Genomic DNA, 26,876 nt, shown 5'->3' with positions numbered 1-26,876 from the left:
AGCCCAGCGAATACTCTTTTACTGAGCTATACATTTGAGGATTTGAGGGGGGTGCAACATATAGATTCTAATAAACATGGGTGATTTTGGCATTTGACTTCAGGTTATGGCTAAATAAGATATCCGAGAAGTTCTGAGTTTCACAGAAGTCCATCAGCCCTATCAAGAAGATCTGAGGCTTAGACATCCACACCTTGATCTGCTTATTTTAAGGCACAAGCAATAGCATAAGGAAAACAAAGTTCAGCCTCCATAGATGAGAAAACATTCTGCCTGTCTCCCCAGCAGAGATCAGTACTAACTAAGGAGTATTATAAATAACCATCCTCCTCTGTTGCCGGATTACCGAGGTACTTCAAATTATAAAGATATAGCTATGTAATAGCTTATAATCGAACAGCACATAAAAATAATTTGACAGGGTTGGTCTTGGAAGTCAGACTGTCACAATCAGCAAGTTGGGTCACGTGTCTAGAGCTCTAAAATACCATGAACTGGAAAGAAATGGTATTTTAAGTGTTTAAGCTATTTTAGGCATCCAGCACTGCAACCCATTCTTCAGACGTTGCTGAAATCCCAGTATCACTAAGCACTTGGAGAATAGCTTAAACACGAATAAAATACAGCCTTACCCTAAAAATAAAGTTCCATAAGAGAATCAGATACTAATTACAGCTTCTATTTAATATCTAAATCAGGAAAATTAAATTCAATCTAATCAGAGATGTTAGAATTTTTTTGGCACTTTAAATGCCAATTTAAGAAGCAACAAGATTATTTGAACTGCTACAAATAAGCCTAGTTTTATGCAAATGGTAAAAATAACTTCTTTTTACTTTAACACTTTAGTTCTAAAGTTCCTGGGGCTCACCCACTCTGGGAGTTAATCACAACATCCAGACAAATGGAATAAAACCTGAATAAAACTGACCAGTTGGAGGCAGAATTACTGAAGTACAAGGAACACATGTAAACAGGATCTAGACACACCTTCAAAATGAGGGGGAAGAGTTACTTAGGCTATAAAAGTCTTTTAAAAAACTTAAGTTCTATAAGCATAAATCCATATATTCTTCTCTGAACCAGAACAGGATAGGAACCGCCAGAGTCCTTTTCAAAACAAGAAAGTAATTTCACTCGACCTGAATTTATAAACACACTGGAGTTATTGGTTGATATTCTGTATAATGTGTGTTGTCCCAGCAACCAGATTATAGGATCAAATGGCTTTGTTATATATATTGAAATGTAAACAATGGAACAATTATATTGAATCTTCACCAAAGGAAGGTCCAAAAGGGATAGAGATCTAGTATTATTCTACAGTTCTACATTTATTAGGTGACCATGCCAACAGTATGGTATCTGTGTAATATACTTTTAGGAAAACAGAACCATTTTAATGGAAATGATACCAAACCAGGATTCATAAAACTTCTTTACTACTTCTGCCTTTGGTATTGATACAACACAAAGCTGTGGGCCAGAAATAAATACCAACTTTGTTTATACCTCGGTTTACCCAGTAGAAGAATGGAGATATTGGTGATGGTCACCTGCTGCTATGAAACAGCAGAGAGCATATAGAAACACCCCTGCCATTTAAATGCTATTTAAATCATGATGGTGCTTCCAATATTTCAGCAGCAAGTCACTAGCAACGATCATATTCAAAGCGTATGCCAAAGAACAGATGCTGACACTGAATGGGCAGCATTATCTTTCCTGCGTGGATTGTCTGAAAGTGGCACATATCCACACTGCACTGTGGAATCATCTTTCTAATAGATAAACTCCTTCTGCAGAAAAATCTGGCAAGCAACCTGTGGCACAGATGGCTCCGCTACGGAGAGACAGGACTGTTCATGTCTGGAACACAGGTGTTTCTCGCCCTGAATTCGCTAGCCAACCTGTTGCCCAGCCAGAAGATGCATTTCTATTTTCTATTTAAATCAGATGAGTCATAGTCATCTCCAGAAATGCAGAAAAGCTACCCATTATCACCAGTATTAATTATTCCCCTTACTGATGAAAGCCAAATTTACCAGAGACACAGGCCAATGCTAGAGCCAAAGTTGCTATCTCCTCTCCCAACTCGTGTCACTGTTAGGGTTATGTTTTCTGTTTTTTTTCACTGTACAGCCATCACTTCCACTCTACACAAGAACATAGTACCATTCTGCAGTCAGATACTCAGCATCAGCTATAGGGTTAAACCAGGCTGGAAATTTAAGTCAAACATTACCAAACATTCTCTTTTTAATCAAAATTGTGGCTGATCTAAGAGATTGTGAAGCTGGCTTAGAAAGTCTAATAAACAAAGAGCAAGGCAAGCAAAATTTATCAAGGACTCTGTTGGAAATGACCTTCCCTGACTACCCATACATAACCATGCCACTACAAGGCAGAGGTCTATAGGAAGGTCTTATGCCCTGCACTGCTGGTGCACACAAGGTCCAACACTAGTTACAGCAGACTGGCTGCAGCTGACACGCATGTGCACAATATCCTGTGTGGGTGAGCGCAAGGTCCATGGCCTCCTAAGGTCTGAAGATCTGATTGATATAGCCAAATGCAGGTACTCAGCATGACACGACTCCAGCCGAGACCTAAATTCAGGTGCCAGCTTTACCACAGGCTTTTAATTACTGTGCCAGTTATTGTGGACCTGGCCTAAGAAAGAACTTAGGAAATGAAACACAAGCCAAAACAAGTGAAAACATCTAAACCCACGCAATCTTTTCATCTTTTTGATACTGGAAAAACCACAAGAAACTGGTAAGTATCTTAAATGCTGTTGCATATCATGATCATGGCTGAGCTAAACGTTCTTCACAGACTGTGGGTCCTATACCTAAATCTCCTCAAATGACCAACCTGGCAAGAACACTCAGACCTCACCTAATAAACAATAGCATCATTTAATGGAAAGCTCAGCAGCTGCGTGGCAGAAAATATGCACAGCTAAGTGATAGGGAAGAGAAGCCAATATTTTCAGGTGATCAGGAGGATTTTAAATGCACAGCTTTTCTCAACACGAGATTACAGAAGAAATTGTGTCTTTTCTCTCTTTTCATTGAGATCTCTATGCTGTATATGTGATACACCTCGTAAAAGAAGATTCCTGACTTCCATGACCTGGTCTTAATATAAAAAATAAATCTAGTCCTTCCACAAGGAGTCTTTTTTTTTTTATCACTGGATCAGATGTTCCTCTCACTTCTTTATTCTCTCTGGCCCTACATAACTCTCTCTTGCCATCTCTGTTTCTATGCAGAGGAATAATTTCAAAGGGAGCAAGTCCCCTAATTCAGCTTGGAGAAGTCTCATGATCAGGACATCCTAGAACAAAATACGCTGGAGTTCAGGCATCTTATGCAGGAAAAACAGTATGTATGTGCAGTAAAGATTTTATAAGCCGTACAAAATAAACAGCAAATATTAAGTAACTCACATGCTAAGTACCTCTTATACCCTTATTAAAAATGAGAAATCTACAGTAGATGTAAATACAAAGTTTCTAAAAAATGTTCAGATCGTACTATGACCAGGAGAAGAGAAAGATGGCACTATTCACCAATGGTAATAAATTAATCTATCCACCTCTGTCGCATTCCACCTAAATTACAGGGCACTCACCATTACTCAGCACTTTGGTTATCTCAAACCTGGTTTACAGTCATTAGCTCATCCTCCCCTTGATACCATTTTCAGATCTGAGAACATTTTCCTCACAGTGTTCAGATGACAAATACCAACTGATTCAGCTGCGGCAGTAAAGGTGAATGCACCTGTCATAAATATTTGCTGGCTGATTTACACAAAAGACCACTTTATTTGTACAGCTGATGAGAAAAGCCATTGTATAACAAATTACACTGTTCAAATTCTTATCAGGAAAGCTTTATAAGTCTAGCACAGTGATTCTTCCTTACAGAGTGATGGCTAACATGACAGCAACTATTAATTATGGAAATGCACTGCACGCAAGGGAGATGTGCAGCTCTGGCCGGACTCTGATGGTGCCACTGTTCTGCTTAAAGCCTTGAACAAAGCACATTCCTGCACACATATTTATTAACATGGTTAAGATCTAGACTGAGAAAAAAAACAATTTAGCATGAGGATTCAATAACAGTCCTTCATCCTACTTTCACAGCAGTGGGATTCCCTCTCATTAGTCAGCTTGTATGTAATTCAGTGAACCACCAAAGTAAAATAAACAAAACAAAACAAAAAAAAAAAATCTACAAAGCTGTTACAAGATTCAATAACAGTCCTTCATCCTACTTTCACAGCAGTAGGATTCCCTCTCATTAGTCAGCTTGTATGTAATTCAGTGAACCACCAAAGCAAAATAAACAAAAAAAACCAAAACCATCTACAAAGCTGTTACATATTAGCATTTAGGAACTGAGAGGGAGCAGTTACCTGAGCTGTTTCATCTGGATGATCTAGCTTCAGAGAATATAGCAGTAGCTCAAACTCATTGTAAGTAAATTTAAGCTCAAATGTTTAATTACGTATGAAAATCTCATATTATCAAAATTTTTGAAACCTGGCAAGCAGGGATGATATTTCTTGGGGTAAATGGAAAGTTTCTAAATTATAAGAATGACTGTTTTACTGTTTTTTCCTCCCTTGCTTGCAATTTTCTGAAATTTCACATATCCAAAAAAAAAGAAAAGAAATTTTCCCAAGATTTTAATATCATCCAGTTGAGAAAAAGAAAGAAAAATATACTTAATGTATGTTTTGGGGTTGTTTTCTCTTTGGAAGATGTTTCCATTTCAAAACCATGTAATTTCAATTTTGTCTTTTGGTGTGAACTACTGCGGCACTACGGAAATGCCTATGTGATTCTTATTTTAAAGGATCATCCAAATGTCATTTACATTAGCTACTTTTGGTTTCATGCCATATATCAATTATCAGAGATTATCCTTTAAACAAAAAAAAATAATCAATATAGACAGCCTCAAGTAGCTGAATCAATGTTGGGAGAAAGATTATAACTTTTCCAGTTTTGAAATCCTGCAAGATAAGTTTCCAACTTTACTGGTGATTGACACAAGATTTTTTTTCCTTTGAGTTTCTGAGGTTTTTTACCTGGAAGAAAGAGAAAAAAAAAAAAAAGACAGAGGATAAAAAAGATAAATAACATTGAAGCTAGAACTAATCCTTAAGAGTATTGGCTGCTACCTTAGCTTCTCAAAAATAGAAAGGGAGTCAGATTGCGATTAGTCCTCACTAGTGGAGGCTGACAAGCCAATAAATTCTATCATCACGTACTTTTGACTGTGTAACCTGCTTCCTACCTCTTCATTCAATTTATTTTTTACTACAGTTTGCATTAGAGATTTCCAAAAGGCTTCTAGGATTTGTCTGAGTAAAACAGCCCCTTGCAAAGAAATGAATTTTCCCTGCCTAGTGCCTCCAAAGATGATAAAGTCTTAGAGCCTTGCACTGTTTATCTTCAGCATTTACTCTCCTGTTAAAAATCACACCAAATTTGAAAAACTATACTTAAATCCTATATATCTGTACAACAGAGATCCACACCTCTGCCGAGATATATGCCCTGATTTAATAGCAAGTAATCTATACTTATGTCTGTATGATACACCAACTCTCTCTGTAGGTCCCTGCTGCTCCCTGTTGTTGTTCATGAGCATGAGGGACCATGATCCCTTTCCAAGGAGGTCATGGGGAACAGTGAATTGACTGTCCTTGCAGTCCTCTTGGTAATAAACCAAGTGTCACTACCTGTGTTATAATTGGACTTAAAATAAATTGTTCTCTGACTGTGCATCTATCTGTTCCTCAATAATTTTTTCTGTTGATTAAAAGTTTATACTATGGGAGCTGGAATATTTTATGAGTGGACTGATGCTGCTGTGAAGAACATAAGCTACGAAGGGATTCCAATAAACTAAGATTTAGAAATACTGTAATAAATATTTTCTAGCTTTTTCCTGTCTTTTAGCTTCCCATTTTTCTTGAGTGTTGTTTAAAACTCTCAGAGAGAAGCTTTCTTTTCAGTTTATGATACCACCTGACATTTATGATGTTATTATGCCTAACTCATGCCTTTTTTCCGATAGTGGTATAATTTCTTCCATTCAACATGCAAAGAACTTTGCTCAATAGCTTCCTCTTTTGATAACTTCATTTATTTAGCTGCCAAAAACTCAGTTTACAAATTCTATTTTAATACTTCTGAGAAGATAATAAAACAATGTGTTGAGAGTTAAAAATACTTAGCAAACAGCTATGGAGATTGACAGAAGGCTCAGATAGTCAAACCTTCTTAAAAAAATCACCTTTCTTCTGACACTTGCAGACTGTGCATATACAAAAGAATTCTCATACCTGTGCAAAATCTTGAGATAACACCTCATTTACAGTCATTGCCCATTGCACAGATATTAGGAGAACACCTACAGTTTTATTTTGACCTTAGCATTGAAATTATAGATGTAATAAAAAATTTGGTCTTCTTTCCTTACTAGCACAACACAGATGGCTGTCAGGCCAAGCCTTCAAATACTTTCTCCATTCCATCTCTAAAGACAGCAACATCAGCGAATGACAAACCCTCTCTTACCTTTCTACATACTCAGTTATAGCTCCTGGAATGCATTGCCCGAACTATTACATGGTTAAAAAGCAGAAGCATGGCGACTGTTCCACTAGAAAAATCTTATAGAATAATACAGTTATCTCAGAAGTTCAATAATTTTCGAGTCGATCAAAATAAGTATATTCAATTTTCAGTGGCAATGTCAACCAGCAAAAGCAAGCTGCTACAAAAGTTCTCACAAGGAACCGCTAACTTGCAATATAATTAAGTGATGCATTAAAGTCACACAGATGAAGAATATATGTTCCTTTCCTCATCTCGATGACATAATAAATACTAATGGAAAAAAAAGATTCAATAATAAGCTTGAATTAATTATATGTTTATTGAGGCACAGTGAAGTAAATGAGTACGGGAAGTTGGCAAAGAGCCAGATGAGTAATAAACAGTTTTAAGACTGTCTGGAGGCAGACTTGAGAATATTATAGTCATCAGGCAGCTGAAAACAGCCTCAGGGTAATTATACACATTTGCAATCGATTAAAGAGAGTATGATTCTTTTATGAATCTTTATTAAACTTGCATTAAAACTTTAAATGATTTGAAAATGTTGTTTTCAAGCACATCTTTGTCAGTGGTCATCATATATTTATTTCTGGAAAATGTGTATGCAGGAAAGTGTCAATGGAATTACTTTATATGTTTTTTAAAGGACATACTAGGAACGCAGGACCCATACGTACAGATGTGCATTATCTCAGAATATCACCCCTCTTACAACACAGGAGGCAGCCTCTCTGCAAGCAGGTCAGCCTTTCAAGTTTCGGGTATAATCCCTTCTTTTCCAGGACCTTTAAAGAACAGTAATCCAATCCTATAGCATTATACTCAATTTATTTTTGAAAACAAATAACTTTCTGGGGCAGGGATGGGCAGAATGCTCTCTTATCTTCACAGTTTCACAGACCTCTTTATTTAGTCTAGAACCCTCACTAATACAGATCTCACTGCTCTCCTCCTTGAGATTTTATTTCGTGTCTTACTTCAAAATCATAGAACCATAGAATGGTTTAGGTTCAAAGGGACCTTAAAGATCATCTAGTTCCAACCCCAATGCCATGGGCAGGGACACCTCCCACTAGACCAGGTTGCTTAAAGCCCCATCCAGCCTGGCCTTGAACCCCTCCAGGGATGGGGCATCCACATCATCTTTTTAGTGATATGACCAGGTACCTCACACCACTGCCTTCAGCCTTTCTTGGTGCACGAATAATCTGAAAGCCTTGTGTATGCTGAGGGGCAAGAGAAGAGATCCAAGAGGAATTTTCTGTGAGACAATGCCCTCTAAACTTTCCTGCTGTTAATCTCCTCTCTCCCTTTCAGCAAAGTCTTCAATTACTTCTTCATTCTCCTTTTGCTATGGGAATGCCTCCTTTAGCCTCACAGAGCAAATTCCCTTCATAGCCTTAATGCTCGTTTTGTTTTTTCTTTAGAAAAGTCAAAATTAAATTACCACCTAAGGGAATAGAAAGTATCCATTGCCAAATATATGTGGTATTAGTAGGAAGGTCAAAAAAACTGTAAGCAAAGATATCTTAGTCCTGTAATCAGTAAACATGGCATAAATCAACAGTGATGGTTGTGTATCAAAGGCATGCTGGATTGAAAAATACAAGGGTAGACCAGAAATTTGGATAGAGAAGTGGAGTTTCTTAAGTTTTTTTGGTTTAACTAATATAAAATACTGAAGGGTTTTTAAATATAGCTGCTGCTACAAAAGAGAATAGGAAAATAAGACAACACTGGTTCTCCAAAACCAATCTTATTACCACAGCCTTTGTAGATAAAATGAAGAATCTTTCTATCTGCTTTGGCACCAACAAAACATTAAAAATAAATATTTCCAAACAGCTGGACTTTCTCCCTCTCATCTTAGAAATGTAGAGATACCTACGCAGTAAATTGCACAAAATTCACAATTATGTTCTCGCAATGATTACTACTCCAGGAAAGTTATCTATGTATTCCAGGAAAATACAGTGAACGTTAAACTACCTGAAAAGTAAGATATGAAATACAAAAGCTTGCCCTGTGTTGATACACCACAGAGATAAAAACAAACAGTATGCTGGGATTCCAGGTCAATTACTCTGCTTATATAGCCTGAATTCACATATTCAGATCTCAAATGTCTATATAATTTGTCTCCTCCTGAATTTGAATGTGTAAGGGTCTTTTTCATGTTACTATTTGGGGACTGGCTACTGTCACATGCCAGTCTGTGGGTGAAGCAGGACATGCTGTTTCAAACTGCATTTTGTTTGCTTTGAACATGAAACCATAAACATGTAATAACTTGGCAAAGCTTGCTCAAAATGTTTACAGATGTCAGAGGCTCTTTTTAGAAATATAACCTTTGCACTTTCTAAAGGTATAAGTTATACATTTATAGTATCCAGCCTGGAAATGCCTTCACTGAAAATGGTGCTGATGGTCAGCACGGAGTTCAGAGACTTAGTGGAGGAACTGTCCAGTCTGTACAGCAGCTTGTAAGGAGGAGAGGCACAGCCACCCTCAGCAGCACAGTCATCCTGCCGTTTGAGCTGAGCAGTCAAGAATAAAAAGAGTAGGAGACGACTTGGCTGCTTAAATGAAGTAAATTTGGCTCGTACGTACTGTGTGGATAGTAATTTTAATAGCAGGTTGAGAAAGGCATCAATCTACTGCATAATTTTGCTGTGTTTCATGCCGCCTACTCTTTAACTGTGTAAGAAGACTGTCCTTAATGGTATTTGAAGAAGCGCAGAATTGTCCTTGAATACTTTTAATACACTCATATGAAATTTCCTTAAACAAAATCAGACTTCATGTCCTGGGCAGGCCTTTTTCTTGTTTTATCTCAAGGAACAAAACACACTAAATACAAGGGGACTAACTGCACTATTTTCTCTGGGAGTTTGACCTAGATCACTCCAGGAGAGAGCAAGGATGGGGAAAAAGACAACCCATATTCCAATTTCACTACTTCACCTGAGTTCATACGCTAAAGGTAGAGATAAAATTATAGTAAATGAAATACAAACACCACCTAAGTCTGCTCAAGTTAAAATGTTCTCTTTTCTTACCTCCTCACTCATTAACTGTTATTGCGCGTTATCCTCACATTCGTTACTGGTAAGGCTCTGCCACTGACAAAAGACTACAGCTTTACTAAAATCTTTCACTAGTTACTCATCTTAACTAAGCCAACAGCAGAAAAATACTTTTTTGATTATTATCAAGGTAACTTTTGTTTTGCTTTGTGTTAGAATAGTCAGTCTACCTACAATTTTACTTGGAAAAAACCCATCAGTTAAAAACTTAGATGTCAATTATTTCAGAAATGCATTTCTCCATCATTTCTCAACACCCAGCTGGTTATGACTTAATGAAAGAATTGCTTCTTTCAGAGACTTAAACTTTATTAGTAAAGAACCTTTAAGTAGACTTGAATATTCTAGCATTTAGATAGAAAAAGTGTTAAAATGTTAAAACTGAATATACTTATCTACTTATATTCAAAAAAAGGATTTGGGAGTTTTAAAAAAAGGATAATATCAGGGAAATAACTCCCGGCTCTGCAGAAAGACACCTTTCCAATTATAAATAATTCCCCAACTCTCTGATAACAAAAAGGAATCTATCACAGACTGCAAGATAAAAATCAACAGCAATTAAATTCTTAGGATTAAAAAACTATGATATTGATAAATTGACACATAAATTGTTGTAGACTCTTTTAAAGGTGCAAGTATTTACTTTGACATGGGCCCAATTATACTACAGGAAAATTTATTTTAAATTTGAAATGCACATTTTCTTGTATTACTGGAAATAATTTCAGTAATACAACTAAAATATTTTGTCAAAAATCACTATACAAAATTTCTCAGAAAGGAAAGTATTGGAACTCTGCTGATTGCTGGAAGCAGTCTAACAGTGTTTTCATGTTTTCTAACTTGCAAAAAGACGGCAAAAATGGGAAAAAAGAGAGGATTAACACACATCAGAATCTATATTCCCACTACTTCTCAAGTGCCATTTACTGCTATGAAGACTCACTTAATGTTATGATACACACCTTGAGAAGGAAAGATCACCACATAGAAAAAACCAAACCCACTGGGGCAAGAAATTGCTCTTTTTGCAGAAGTATCAGTTCTGCAGAGGACTGTGCAGAACATATCAATAATCTCTTTCTAATATGAATTTAATTCTCATGCAAGTGTTGATCTCCCACCTACTTTAATGTTTAATACTAAATGTTACATTAAAATGTCTAATATTAGCTGCTGCGAGCAGTTAAACTGAGCAAAGCTTCCAGTCAGAATTTGATTTTAGGTCTGTACCAGCTAAGAAAAGAAATACATCTCATACTGCGGCAGCTCCTCTCAGGCAAGCTGAGGAATGGGACTGGGATCTTCCAGAGGGAATTACAGCCACTCTTGGCTGCACTGACACTTAGACCAACCGGACGGCTTACCCCTGGACCTCCATCCCACGTTTGAGAGTCCAGTCTTGATTTCTTTCTAAAACAGGCACAGAAGCTAATCACAATGTTCCCTTCCCCAATCTCTTCTGGGCTTCTTGGGACAGCTTTTATAAAACCCAGACTGATGCTATGATGGGGGGTATTATTAAAGTATTTCACATCTATAGATCCATGTGCACGAATGGCTTTATCGAACATCACAGAGTCATAGAACAGTTAGGGCTGGATGGGACTTCAGGAGGTCACATCATCCGACCCCCTGCTCAAAGCAGGATGAATACAAAATGGAAAATTCACACTTTTCCATTCTATGATCCATTAACAAGTGATTCCGGCTCCTTTTTTTCACACCCTTTCACACCTCTTTTCTCTGTCTCTCCCTCTGTGCAAGCCCCTCTTCGTTCAATATAGTACCTGGGAAGAAAAAATGTGCACTGCTAACGGACTGGAAATGCTTTGAGTATACCAATAAAATAGCATGAAAAGGGGGAAAAGTGACATAATTCGTTAAGATTTATAATAATCTAGTGGCAAGATTGCTCTCTAGGGACTGGTAAGAAAATAATGTCATCACGGGTACAAGGAAAGCTACCGCCATAGATCAAAAACTGGCTAAGAAAATTAAGAACAGGCAAAGTACTGTGTCAAGCCTAATGATTTCACCTGAAACAGGGTAGTGAGGAATTAGAGATGTATTCCAGCACGAGCAAGAAGAGGATTGGAGAGACAGAGAACAACTCTCCGGGTAATGAAAATAACAAGAGAGGCCTCGGGTAAGAGATGGTGATCTGAAACTTTCACTTCCTTTTTCCTTATTAAAAGTGGAGGAGGAGAAAGTCAATGAAATGAGCAACATAAAATTTTATAAAGAAACTGTAGGAAGGATAAAGAGAATATAGAAATGGCTTGCTGCCCTAGCAATGGCTGTTGAAATCAAGGGTTTAGCACATTTTAAAGAAACATTATACCTTTGTACAGATGATAGCCCTATTCAGAGTTGCAGGTTATCTTAAAACTCAGGTTGCATGAAAAATCTTTCTGTTCATGGTGTTACTCCCAATCCATGTACACACAGAAACAAAAAACCCAACAACACAAATCCCCCAAAACCCTACCCAAAATGTACAAACCACACAATTGGATGGAAAGGGGACAGACTTCACCTTCTCCTGAAGTACGTGATAGTGATCACTGATCAGTCAGATTGCCAATCTGTCTGCATGGCATTACTTGTGACTACAGGAGTCTACAACACCACAGAAGCTCGTGGAAAGGCTAAATATCTGCCACATGTCATGCCTGGGGATGATGTGTCACTGAATGAGCTACTGCTCTGAAATTTATTCCTTGCAGGCAGGCATCTGTGTTACCTAAGTCACACCATAATGAGATTCTTACCCAGAAATCAAGGACAAAACGACTTGGTGTCTGAACTGCATTCTCAAATTAAATACTTGAAAAATTTTAAACTAGTATTTATGAATTTAATTATTAGAAAATATTAATTATAAAATTTGTTTGAGGTTTTTAAACCCCAAAATACATGCAAAAAGATTTTATCTGGCAAGATTATGGTCATCTTCTTAGGTACACTGGTACTTAAATTCACAAACTCATAAAACATGAATAAAAATACTCTGCTGCAAGGTTTTTGGATGGGTTTTTATGTGTGCATTCCTTATCCTATGGCTGGTGCTTTTAGGTGCTGCTTTGTTATAAATAGGAACTATCCTATTCATCATTTTCTATCTTTCTAATTTAAGAATTTATTATGTAGCCAGGGAACAAAAATCAATAACACCTGACCTGAAGGAACCAGATATTATGCACAGTGACTTGCTGAAGTGAGCATTTTTCCGTAACTTGAAGATTTAACTTTGAAAATAAGTTTTAAAATGTTCATCCAAACCAGTCGTGATTATTTATGAATAATGGATGCATCTGAACAAAACAGGTCTCCTTTCAAAGCAGTTTTCCATAGGAAAGAGATCATAACATTAAGTTAGATAAGGCACCTAATACTACAGAAACCTGTCCAGTTCTCTCTTCAGCTGTAGAAAATATCTGTACCAAACCCAGCTGAGTCACTGAGCTGGATGGCGCAGTCTTGTGATGCCGCCGTCTGTGTCACACTTAGTCTATTACACAACAACCATCTATTCAGCACCTTTCAGGAACACCGAATGAACTCAAAAAAGAAGGAACATTGTCTTCTCCAGGCCCTCCTCCTCAAGTTCTTCACTCTACAGAAGTTCTCTCAAAGTTTTACATTTATGAATAGCATTTTATTCTTGCCAAGATCTCTGTCCTACATTCACCACTGCTTCAGCTTCTGGCCATCAAATATATGCTAAACAGGAGAGATTCACTACACACCAAACAATTCTACAGAATGCAAAAACTTCGACATTGCCCCTTGCATTGTTGTCTTCTATTTCTATCGTCCAAAAACCGAAGAGAGCTTGCTAAAAAATTTTATGCTTCATAAACACTGGCAGAATAGAAAGCTAGATAATTTCTCCATTTATCAGCTAACTCTAACAAAGAAATTATCAAATAAACCTGTAAACGTTGATAGATTTTAAGAATAGATTTCTCTGAGGTGCTGTGAAATGCTGACAGCATTTCACATAATCTATTTGAAGGCTATAAAGATGTAATGTGACTGCTTTCCACAGAATTGCGAATCTGACAAAAATCCCCCTGCTAAATAAATACTTACCGTAGTCGTTATCGTAAAAAATGATGAATTTCTGCCAGGCATATTCTGTGACCACCCTCAAGATGACATCATTTAAGTAGACAGGGGGACGGACGGAGAGTGTGTAGTCATCATTGCGGTTGCTCCTGGTGAGCCCACAGCCGCTCCTTGGCGTTCCTGCCGTGGAGCGCTGGATGAAGAGGTGAGGGATGTGCATGGCGTCTGCCAGAGACTGAAGGGATCCCGCTGACGTGCAGCCAATGGAGCTGACCAGGGCCAGGATGCCTTGGTTCATCAGGTCACAGGCTGTAAGAAAACGCAGAGATATTCAAGATGAGAGCGGTTCAGCACACAAGGCCTATTTTGTTGTTGAGACACAGACACTGGGAACTGAAACACAACAGGTTCAATCAGGAGAAATACGGATATAATTTTGCACGTTGAGTAATTCAGACCTAAAATTCATGAAAATCACAAGGCTTCTCTATCCACATTGTGCTGTCTTGTGGTGACAGCAGGAAGACTGCTCCATCCACCTTGCCCCAAAATTAATTACCCCTTGAAAATGAGACACACCCCTGGGCCTTCTGAAGAACACTAAGAACTGATTCCAGCTACCAAATCAACATGACCACCCAAGGAGATAAACACTCTCCAAAGCTCCATTAATACGATCTTTGCATTATATAGAGACAATCTGAAGAAACAAAAGCTCAGGCTTGCTGGTAATTCTATTCAGTTGTCTTCAAAAGTTATGTACATTAACTTGTCAAAGCAAAAACTAAGTTGCTTTGGGGTTTTAAGAAATATATGCAATAGTCTTATGTAAGTTATTATTTTTCTTTTTTTTAAAACAAAACAAAAAGCTAGTTTTATAAATAGCATAACGTTTTCAAAATTCAGTGAACAATTTGCCCTCCTTACTTCTATAAGAAAGCCATGGAGCTGTTTATGTAAAAAATAACACCTTGTAACTAACAGTCCTGTTAATGAGGGCTGAGTTACAGTACCAATGACATCCACATTAATATCAAAGGTGTTTATCATGATTAATGTTAATGAAATCAATAAATATAAAAAGAATTAATAATCATTAGGTCTTTAATTTTGAAGTACTACCCCGTGAAATAGAGCAGAGTCAAATGTTTATATTGGGTTTCTAACAGACTTCGGAGCTTGAATGAAGAAACAACACGGGCTTGTAGCGTAATTCCCTGGAGCACACCCAAGGCTAAATTTTGAAATACTCAATTTGCCACTGGCAAAGCTACACCTGCAGTTAACCTGCATTTACACATGTAAATTAGATAATGGGATGGTAAGGAGTAATATGTATTTACATATGCATATCTAATACTAAACTGTGCAATTACTTATTTTGCAAGAATATTCTGCACACACGACAGGTGCAGCCAAAAACAAGAAACCCACATGTGAGAATATATTTCCCTAAAAATACGAAAACATATTTTAGCGCCAGACCTGTTGTCTCATATCATATGGCTCTTACTCACAGTGAGTAATGTTTTACTCCACAAACACTTATTGATGTCAGTGGGAATATTTACAGTGTGAGAAATAGAGTTCCGCATTCAGGCCCACAAAGAGTTTGACTTTGTAGCCAATGGACAGCACTGGAGGTCACGAATGCAGAGAACCACCTTCTCCTGAAGCCAGTGCATTATTCTCCTTAAGATACAGAGATCAGGAACACGGCACAGTGGATTCCCAGAGTGAATTGACACTGCTGAGGCTCTGCCCAATGTGAACACTTCCAAATTCCTTCATACAGATAAATATGGGAAGGGCCAGTGTTCTCACAGAGAGGTTTAAAGTGTTTTGGCTTAGGATAAAGCATTCCCTCGGGCTTTTGGGTCAGCTTCTGGGCTTTGGGTTAAAGGTAATACATTTTTAGTGGTCATAAGTATCCTTTTTTTCAGAAAAATGCCATATACCTTTGGTAATTGGACAAAAAAATTGTCAATATCTCACAAGTTTCTAATAATAAGAACATTTCAAAATAATCTTACTGTTCAAAATAATCTTATTCATCTTTTATGCTGCTTGCTTACATTCTTCATCATCACTTTCAACAAAGATAAAAGGCTTGTCAAGTTTTTTAGAGAGATACTGAGTCTCTTTCCAGATATGGTTCTCCTCACCAAGTACTGCAATATCTAGGTTGCATATCCTACTGAGAATGCTATTACTTTAGAAATAAACTATTTTTATTGATATATTGATTTATCTATCAATAAATACCTACAGCTACCTATATGTCACTAGATATCCTTATAGCTAGATATCAATAGACAAAAAAAAAATTGGTATTAGATTTTACAAAAGTCTGCTTTTAATTCAATGAAAATTTAAGTCTACATGGTCCTGATGTCACCTGCTCAAATAAAATCTGTAGTGTGACCCTCCACTCTCTCAAACACCACTTTTAAAAATATACCGGACTCCGGCTGCGTTACAAAAATTGCTTGAAAATATCTAAATTTCCAGGAACACTTTCAGACTGAGAATAACCAGTGTGCTCCCTGTAATGCTATGAAGTGGGAAACATGCTTTTTGTGAAAATTGTTATTGAAACATGAAGAGGAAGAAAACAACGTGGAACATTTAGCTCCACAGGGCCGAATGCTAATACTGGCAAGCAAACTGAATAAAGGATTAAAACCATCTCTCTTGACACTGCACCACATTTGTTACAATAGCCTCAGGACTCAAGTTGCCCTTGTGGCTCTTTCTTCCATGATACGCTTATGAGAATCATGTCTGCTGGATTGGGGCAATATGCACTTAATTATGCTCGCAAATGGACCTTATTCCTGTACAGTTAGAGACTATTTAATACACAGAGAATTAGCTGCTGGAGAAAGGGCTGTTATCTCAGAGGCAGCTTTTCTAGAAAATGAGTGCATGAGTTGCAGAGTTCGCCTCTGAGTTAATCTAACTGGATTATTCTTTGACTAGAAGTATAATTTGTACCACATATAATATAGGCTTTACTTTGCGTGTGTATATGTCAAACTGCCATGTATGATACTGACATATTCCTTTGCTAACCAGAACTTCTGATGGCTCCAGTGGAAGAGCTGATTTGTAAAAGGCATGAAACTGAGGTCTATATGTTTTCTTAATCCTTTTTCAACCTCACAAACAGAAGCTCTATTAAATTATTTTCGTAGTGATCCAAATCTTTGAACTGTATCTTATCAATTGACTAAAAGCTCTAGTGCAAACAGATTTGAAATCCTGCTTGCATTCCTTCTAAAGCCTGAAATATCCAAGTTCTATTTTGTCCTATGCGTGTTAAAAAAAAATCCACTCACATATATATCTATAAAAGGACTTAAAGGACTTAAATGCTACCTTGCCATTCAAAACCCTGTTGCAATTTAATTTGCTATGACCACCTTAGAGATTGTATTTCCAAGCTGGTATTTAGTTTACTGCCAATATGATCACGGAATATTAGTTTACTGCTAAGTAGAAAGAGAAAAATATTGCTGTGTCTTTTAAGACTTCAGGACGGTAGAAATGTCACATTCAAATGGACCTGTACACAGCTCCATTGAAAGTTTAACAAAGAAGGAACAGAAAACTACTAATAGTGTTTATAAAGCTCTGATGTTTCATAGCACGTTATGTTTAAACATAAGTTGTCCAGACATTAATTCGCCCTCACAACTGCCAGATAGTGGAAGTTATTAAAAACTGGATCTTCTCCAGCTAAAGGAATAAAAAGTGATTACAGAATTTTACACATTGAGTAGAGAAAATATCAGGAAAGTCTATAAAATAATTCAAAATAGTCTCTATGTATATCTTCAATGGACAAACATCTCATGCATAGCACACACTGGCATGAACCAAGAATTACACTTAACCCTTCAGCTAAATTTGTCTTTCTCAAAATGCAAAGTTACTGAATGTCCAACACTGACGGGCCGATAGTCAGTACAAAAAAGTGATCTTTTAGATCACTTTTCTAAGTGAGTTTGACATGACATCTAAGGAAAATTTAAAAAATTCCAAATTTTGTGTTCACTGTCCTATTTCTTAAAATAAAGAGCATTGCCAATGCTATTTGAAATAAATAATTTACATCAAGGCTATCATCTTGTATAGCACTTCCTGTAAAGCAGAATTTAAATGGCTATGGTTACAAATGTGTCTTTTAAAGATGCATTCCCTGTAAAATGGAAACAATGGTAGGTCCTTAAATAACTACTAGTTGCTGAAATTTAAAAAGAAATAATTCTATAATTAAGAGCAAATTTAAAACAGATGCTGGAATAAGAAGCACCAAAAAAAAAAAAAAAAGAGACTACTAAGATTTAACGGAATGTGAGCGTTTTCTTATTTAGTCCTCCCTTATTCTTCCTGATAATAGATCATAACAAATCATCCTCATACACCGCAGGCTGACAACCCAAAGTTAAAAGAAAACAAACAGTGTAAGATCTCTGGAGACTTCAATAACAGCTAAATTTTGCTCCCATTTAAAATGCTGGTTAAACTAAGTCACATTGACTCTTAACATTTTTCCAAAACACTAAATATTGTACATAAAGACTGGGTAGTATCCCTTGAAATAATCAGAGCTGTATTCTAGGGTCCTTTTCATATTCTATAAATTAGAAACTACCAGGCTCCTTCCAGAACAGTAATGTTTGACGGAGTATATGTTGAGTGAACAGAAATTAGATCTAAACCCTGTGCACAGAGTCCTAGTCCCATAGGCTTACTTGGACACCCCAATGTCATTCTTCTGGATGTCCTTTTCAAAGCTGGCATCATTTCAGTCTCATTGCTCCTAGGTCTTTTTCACATATTACCCACACAAAGTAGTGCCTCAAAGGTATTTAACTGAATGTGAAGCTGGGGAAAAAAAACCCTTTCTTCACTGGTATCTCTGTTTTGGGATAGAGAGTGAGGGGTTATAAACTGTATTTTCCTGTGTATCAGCTCTGTGGTTTGGAAGTGCTCCAAAGACTCCGAAACCAATAGGGCTCCATGGAATTGGGTCAAATTAGCTTCTCCTTGATTTTTTTATAGAAGGCAAGTACAGCTTTTCCACAGAAACACTTTTTATCTTTTTGGGGGTCTGTACAGTTCACCACCAGATGGATCACAGTTTATCTGGAAGGATACTCAGGTTCCTTCCCCATTTCAACAAAATAGCCAGGAAACCACAATCCAGTCATAGGTCTGGGAGAAAAATCTAGTCCATAAGAACCTCAGATTTTCCCCATACGTTAGCCACAAAGAGAGAATTTACAGATTTATTAATGCATTTGGGAAATTAATCATCCCTTCCATCACCCTATTTTTACTAATCCACTATCCAAACCAGGATAAGCAGCTGATTCAAGGGGCAAAATGCAACATCAGGTGACTTGAGCACGTAATAAATGGATATTAGGCAATCAGAAATTCTATGTAGCTTTGTAAATATAAACTATTACTTCTTAATTTGCCCTTCAAATACTTTCTTAGTTTCAGGGTGCTGATGAAGACTGAGGGACCATAGCATGCAAATTCCCTGTTGCAAAGGGTAAGGCATAAGGTTAAAGTCTGGATTTCTTCCACTGGGATTTTCTGTTCCCTCCACATCAAGTGGCCATGCAACCTATAACGTAATTTTTTGGGGTTTATATCTGTCACCTTTAAACAACAGTCCCAAAACTTTCATTAATTCATTGCAGAAAAATAATGTAATTCAAAGTGAAAAAAGCCATGAAAATTTACAAGAACATTAAACAAATAATCTACAGGTCTTTTTGTTTGGTGTTCATAATCTCAGATGCAAGAAGTTAGGATAAAATGTGATGATGAGACCCATTATCAAGTGAGTCTGGCCTCAAATTTTCAATAAAATTTTTAGTCATTTTTGGATAGCAGTTCTGCTCTTGCAGATTATTTTTCCTTCATAACACAATGGTTTATCCCAGACTTAGAACTGAATTATTTCGAGATGAGTGGCAGCATATTTTTAATATATCATGAAAACTATTCAGAAGGAAATAAGTGTAAGATGGTGGGGGGCGGGGGGAGAAATAAGTGTAAGATGGAGTGCCACAGAAATTTTTGACTGGATTTTAAAGAATATTCTCCTCTGCAGTGCAGACAATAGAGTCTATCCTGTTCCTTTTCTTGATAAGGTTATAGAAAGCCACTTCATTTAGATCTTCTCTGTAAACATTAGCCAATCTCCCTCTCCCCTCCGCTACGTTATATACAACTCAAACCGCTAACAGTATTTTAAATTCGCTTGTAATTAACCTTTAAGGGATTTTAGTCTGTCCTGACTGTAAAGTAAACTTGTGTTTGAGTCTTAACAGCTGTGCTTCCTAAGCCTTGGGATTTCTTTGTTTGGGAAAAATAATCCAAACTTCTGATATCTAAGAGCAAAAAATATTAGCAGAGAGCACATTTGCATCTCTGTTGGACAAAATGCTGCAACAACTTTTGAATGTTTTTATTGAAAACATTTTGTGAGAGTCTTTTTTGGGTCAGATTTGTTACCTTAAAAAAGCTTTGCTGATTATGGTAATCTTAAATCCATCACATTAAAATTTAATAATTCTGCTGAGCCTTGGAAAAAATAACTAGAAGTCTCCCAAGTTCGGAAGGAGACAATATTTATAGACAAATGGTATTTTGACACCATCTCTTGCAGGATGCGATGGAAGTACTTGAAAGAAGCACACCTTACAAAGGCTATCAAATGCAAGGCTCCACAAATTTTCTTTTTGGACAAAATTCCAGATTTATTTTTTTCCTGCAAGCCATCCTGCACCTCTTCTGTTCGATTCAGCAGAGGCACATAGGGGACATGTGTCTTGCCAGATTACCACACCATGCAGAGAACCAACACTACAGCTTCTTACATTTTTCGAATGTGGCCTCACCTGATATTCAACAATTGCACCCAGGCCTTTTCTCAGAGGAGTGATGGCTCCTAGCCCTTCAAGAAGCTTGAACTGTTTTCAAAAACATTAAAAAACCTCCAACATTTTAAAGAAGTTACACAGACACGAGTCTTCAGCTGAAGAATGGCTTTAGCTGCTATCTCCTGTACCATGTGAACATGAGTATACTCCCAAAAAACGTGCCACAGCTTTTCAGGGTGCCTATGGTTGAGAGGTGAAAAGAGGCTGTAGTGCTGACAGGCCTGGAAAAGTGAGACACTGCCAACCAGTACTGTTGTAGAAAGGTTGGATCTGAGTGTTAATGGCTGAAGAGGGGGCAGGGAAAGAAGGAGGTTAAATCAATTGAAGTCAGTCAGTGGCATTGATTGGAGAAAGGGCTAGAGAGACGTCACAAAATTAATCTTCAGGATCCTGGCATCCCAACGAAGATGTCTATCTGCAAAGTTAACGTAGTCCATTGGAAAATAAGGCATGCGGGGAAATACGGGCTAGATTTCAAGAATGACTCCAAAATCCTCCCTTTTTTATGTTAATCCCTCACTGACACAGGCCAGATCTCACCTACTGCCGGTATCTTTGCTCAAAGTGTTGCAAGAGCAATTTTCACTCATCCTTTCAGCAAAAGGAAAACTTTTCATTTCACGTGTAACCATTGGTAGATTACACTTGATTACTTATTTAATGATGAAGCATATATTAATTTAGTGTACCATGCAACTTCCTCCATCCCCTTACTTAGTTCATTTTCACCCTTGCACTGTTGCTGAATCTTTTAATTTCCCTAACAAGCAGTGTTTGAGAAGTTACTAAGCAGCACACAGTGTCTGATACCCTTTTTAATAGCTAGCTTGCCTGCTGCAGAGCAGACAGTTGCTCCATAGCAGCAATTACATGGAAACAAAAAGTCCAAGACGTAAAGCAGCTTAATATAAAATTAAAGGCATGTTTATGAAAAGATAACATCCCAATAAAATAATGGGAATTTACTCTAGTTCCTGTGTAGAAGTGTTGAGGAAAAAACATCAACAACAAAACCTGTTTTAACCTTGAGCATCAACAATTCTCATTTTATGGACTTGCTCAAAACAAGCCAGGGCAACATTCTTGTTAAGAGAATAAAACACTGAACTTGATGCCATTTGACAAAAATTAGACTTTCCTTACCACCTATCAGCCAGATTGTCAGGCAATTTTCCCTTCCAGCCTTTCTGTCTCAGATGTAACTTTACCTTCCTATCTGCTCTTTCTCCCCCTGAGCATTGCAGAGCATTGGCTTTCTTCCTCCCATTCTCACCTTAGGTTTTGCTCCAGCCAGGCAAAGCAATTTGCTCTCCCTCTTGATGTTTCCTCCTCCAAACTCTGTTTTAAAAATTTTTTCCCCACCTATTTCACCACACCTCCTCCAATATCAAGAAACAAGAAGATCTAGAGAACTTGGCACTGGACTGAGAATCTAAAGGCTCGTATCCTGGTCCCACCTCTGCCATTACTTTGTTGCATGACTAGTTTTGGATGAGTAATCTGAATTCTCATGCTTTGGCAATTATGGTACTTTGATACCTTTGTAAAACACTTTTCCATGATCTAAACACGGAGGATTACATTTGTATGCTGCCCCAATCATTTTTTCCAAGGTTGGAATACCCATTTCTTAGCATAATTCACATTGCCAGAAGTTCTTTTACATCCTCTCTCTTTTCTGAATGCTCATGTTTCATAGCTCCCCTTTCTTGCCCAAACTATTAGTATGGAGACAACAGGCTCTGATGAAGAGATGCAGTGCAAAGCACAATACCACAACCTAGTCCGGGGCAGACAAAAGAACACACAGCTGGTAGCATTTGTTTAATTGGAAGCCCTACAATGGAAAGAGCTGCCTGTGCTGCCCTGGATGAGCTTGGCATTCTCCCAAGCATAGATATCACTAAACAATACGGCTCAAAATAAGACCAACCCCCAAAGGAAAAGAAATCTGTGACCAGCAATCTGAGAGCTTTCTTTCCTACAGTGCAACCAGCAAACATTCTGGGAATGTTCTGCTGAGGAGACAGTAGATCAACTTTTTTTTTTTTTTTTTTTTTTTTTTTTTTTTTTTTTTTTTTTGTCTTTTGAGAGAGAAAAAAAAGTTTTATCCAGAAGATTTGTGCATTACTGAACATAATGGCATTTTATTACCTAGTTTATTTCTGTCTAGCATTCTAAGACTCCTGCTGATGCTTTGACTCGGAGTAGTTTTTGGTTTGGAAACATGAACTCCAGTGTCACAGATGACTTCTTTGGGGGGGGAAAAAATATTATTTTTTTTTTTTTTTTTTTTTTTTTTTTTTTATGTAGCCTTGTAGAGAGAGAAAAGTATTTTCATAAGCCAAAAAGGCACACATTTAACTTTTTTTTTTAAATAAAAAGAAAAAAAGAGGCAATTCTACTAGACAAGTGAATTGAACAGAGCAATTTGAAGAACAAACAATAGTAAGGCCAGATCTTGCATTTGCCATGAAAGAGGGAAACAGACTCTACATCAAGATAAAAGAGCTTTGTACAAGAATAAAAAGAAAGCAGGGAAGACAGTACATCAGTTGCAAAAAATACATGGGTATGAAAAAAACTGAGAAGTCTGTACGAGCTCAGAACAGTTCCATTAGCAACTTAGCCATTCAAGAAAACCTTAGACTAGTCAAAACAACTATCACCATTATTATTTGCTAAGAATAGACATTGTGCTTATTTCGCTGACTGACACACAGAATAACAATCATGATAAGAATAAAAATATCAACTACCTTTTATAGAACACTTTTTTTTTATTTGTAGCACTGAAAATGCTTTGCAAAGAAGCTCAGCATCTTCATCTCTATTTCACAGAAGAAAAAAAACCCAGATGTGCCAAGGGGAATTACTTGCCCAAGGTCAGAAAGCAAAGCAAGGCAATCGTTTTCCATGCCAAGCTAAAACATGCACAAAGACTGAAAACAAAGTCTTCTGTTGCAGCTTCTCATTATTTGTTTCGCGCATTGGCGTGCCATTGAAAGCATTTTATGTTCTGAGCCCAATATAACTAAGCTTTATGAAGATGAAAGATTTGAAAGGCGAGGCAATAGGGCCTACAACAACAGAATTAAGCAACAAAGCCTTCCAGATGTACAGCAAACCCAGAGCAAGAGCACTGTCGATTATGAGAGATGGGGGGGCGTTTGCCACAACACTGAGACACAGGCATATACATAATGGGGAGTGAATGACATTAATAAAAGCAAAGCTATAGGTAGGAGACAAAGTCTTAGTGGATAACACAAAATACCAGCAGACATGGGGAATGTATTATACATAGAAGTATTTAATAAAGGAGTAATCATCTCACAAGGAAAATTACTGATACAGTGTTCAACTCAAAGGAAATTGTAAGGTATTGAGGCAAGAGGTGGGGGGGAAAGCCACACATGGAAAATTCAACTCCTGGGAAATACACGCTCATGATCAGGTGTTTTGAAGCAAGCTGTATCCTTGTATCAGACTGGGTATCTGGTTACCAGTGACAGAGGAATCCAGCGTCTCAGCTTGTATTTTTTACAAACATCCTCAACATGGTTTGTATCTGACATGCAGTGCGATCAGTCCTAACAACCTCAGATAAGCTGCATATTCATTAACAGCCACATAAGATGGTGAAACACAGAAGAACACATTTAAAAAGGGCAGAGTGTGCAATGCTTACATAGTGAATACACGAATCCAGTAACATTAAAACAGTACTAATGGAAGACATGGGCACAGCAGAAAAAGAGAACCCATAGGTTTTCACAAAGAACAACAATAAAGGAATACGAAGAGTAAAGGGATGTAATCACAGCTCTGAGGTCACGGAGGAGGATGTTTGATGTTAGGTGGTAAGTGATGAGGCAGTGAGATTTGCAGCTGGGAAGTAATAAATCCATTTAGACATCGAGGAAGAGGATGCGGGTTGCTGCAATGTGGGAGTAATGGAAGAGAGCAGAAGATACAAGAAGGAGGTCAGTGACAGTGGTACTCTAACAGCTGAAGTGGTAACTAGCCAATGCATTGACAAATGCCTCAGTTAAAAGGGCAGTGAGGAAAAATCAGCTTGGTGTGTGTTACAGGCGAAGCAGCAGCAGGGCTTGGCAGCAGCCTCAGCATGTGAAGAAAAGAAGAGAGAAGACAAAATGTGCCCAAGTCAGAGAATCTATTTTTGCTATCTTACTCCAGGAATAATAATGGTGCAGTGTTCCTCCGGTGCCAGTTGCAACCTTTTACTGAGATTGCTTTGACTTTAATGGTTGCAAGAGATGCCAGGAAAAGAATGTAATGCAGCATTTCTTGTTCCTTGACTTTTTGCAATGTCACAGAAAAAGAAATTTGCATAACTCCAAAATGGAAAATACACATTTTCAACAAGGAGCATTTGGGTAACACTAAACACTTAACCTTAATTAGAAGCAGCAGCAGTTCTAAACCATGCACAACATGGTAAAACAGGATTGCCAGGAAATTGAAAACCCATCTCTGACAATGAAGGGACGTGTTCAACAAAAGACATACCCAACCATCAGAAATCGATTTACACAAATCTTATTTGGAATCAAAGCTTCCCTTTGCCTCTAAAAGTAGCCTTTTAGAACTGCATCTCCATTTAACAAACACAAAACCATTTGGGGAGGAACAAAATAAGTGGTCTTAGCTTCCAAAACTGGAGCAGAAGTACTTTTCTGCAGCCTGCATAGTGCAAGGGAGCAGCACCACATGCAGGAATACCACGTGGAGACAACTACTGAGTTGACTCACTTGTTTTTCCCTCAAATGAAAGTTACAATTTTTTTTCCTAGCTCTCTTAAAAAACTTTTAACTGCTGTTGGATCTAAGTGCCAGTGCTCACTGTGTTACTTCAGATACCAGCAACTTTATTCCTTCATTGCAGTTTTCAGTCCTGTGAGTGCCACATTTCATGTAGTGACTGACATGATTTTCTCCCCTTTCTCCAGGTCTTTCATGAAAAAACCTGCCACAATAACTTCATACGAGAGTATTGACTCCACTACAGCATTCTGCCAAGAAGGCATTTATTCCTTTTGTATTAGCATCACCTCACAAGTTTCAAGTGAGTTGATCTGTCACCACCAGAAGTGAACAAGAGAGGAACTAGGCATACCGGGTATGTCAAGAGCTCCTGGTTGTGGATTGCAAATAGTAGCATTCCGTTCAGCTTGCTTTTTCTACACAATATCACAGGGGAGGACAAAACTCAGGGATGTTTGCTTCAGATGTCAAATGCCTCTGGGGCATCACACCTGTGTGTTTAGCTTCAGTACTGAGTTCAGAAAAAAGGACCCACCATCATTTAGCTTTCAGTGTTGCCCTGAAACTGGCACTAAACCAGAGTACTACATACCACCATCTGATCTGCAATACTACAGATACCATGCAGCAGGAGAGCAAAGAGGCAAAAAAGAGCAAAGAAACGACATAAACGGTATTCTTTTTCTTCAGGCATATCGACTTCATGAAAGAAAGGAAGTATAGTTATTCCCATTTTACCACACTATATGAAGTATATAAAAGATTAAGCAGCACGTCTGAGAAGCTGGAGTTACAAAACACAAGTCTGTGTTTCTGCCCAGTACTTAGGTAAAGGCTGGTCCATATACACGTATCTGTAAGTGTCACTCTAGATGCCTAAGTCTGCTGTTTGAATCCTGCGTGCACCATAGAAGAAGTGCTGAAGTGTCAAAACTGTTTCTTTAGGACTGAGTAAAGCACAATTTTTCTTAGTAACGTGAGCACTGCCAAGGGCATTGTAGCAATGCCTACCTGGTCTTTCTGCCATTGGGCTGGTCTGATCAAAGAACAGACACTGCCTAACTTTCCCACTGTATCTCATTAGTGTGCTGCAAGACGCATCCTATGGAAAAAAAGAAGGTCAGTTTTCAGAAAATTAATTACAGCTGAATAGCTGCCAAGAGTAAATAATTTCAAAATGCATTGTAATGCATGAGTTTGCATAATTCTAGTACATTATTCCATTGTCTGTAAGTCCATTTGTACAGAACTTGTATAAAACAGAGGTTTAGCTTAGGCAAATAGCCCTGATCTCCTTTCACCAGTTTT

At 37.7% G+C, this 26,876-nt stretch overlaps 1 protein-coding gene across 2 annotated transcripts in view; it reads right to left on the bottom strand.

Annotated features, from left to right (window-relative positions):
- The window catches only part of GRID2 (glutamate receptor, ionotropic, delta 2), a 730,075-nt gene that overhangs the window by 283,843 nt on the left and 419,356 nt on the right, over positions 1-26,876 (bottom strand). For both annotated transcript variants that reach the window (XM_014942655.1, XM_014942664.1), the window contains exon 3: positions 13,837-14,121. In XM_014942655.1, coding sequence (XP_014798141.1) covers positions 13,837-14,121 — 285 coding nt within the window. The remainder of the gene's footprint in view (positions 1-13,836; positions 14,122-26,876) is intronic.

This window comes from Calidris pugnax, unplaced genomic scaffold, assembly GCF_001431845.1.
Source record: "Calidris pugnax isolate Ruff unplaced genomic scaffold, ASM143184v1 scaffold15, whole genome shotgun sequence".
NCBI classification, from domain to species: Eukaryota; Metazoa; Chordata; class Aves; order Charadriiformes; family Scolopacidae; genus Calidris; species Calidris pugnax.
Note: the sequence above shows the minus strand (reverse complement) of the source record. Positions and strands in the feature narration are given on the sequence as shown.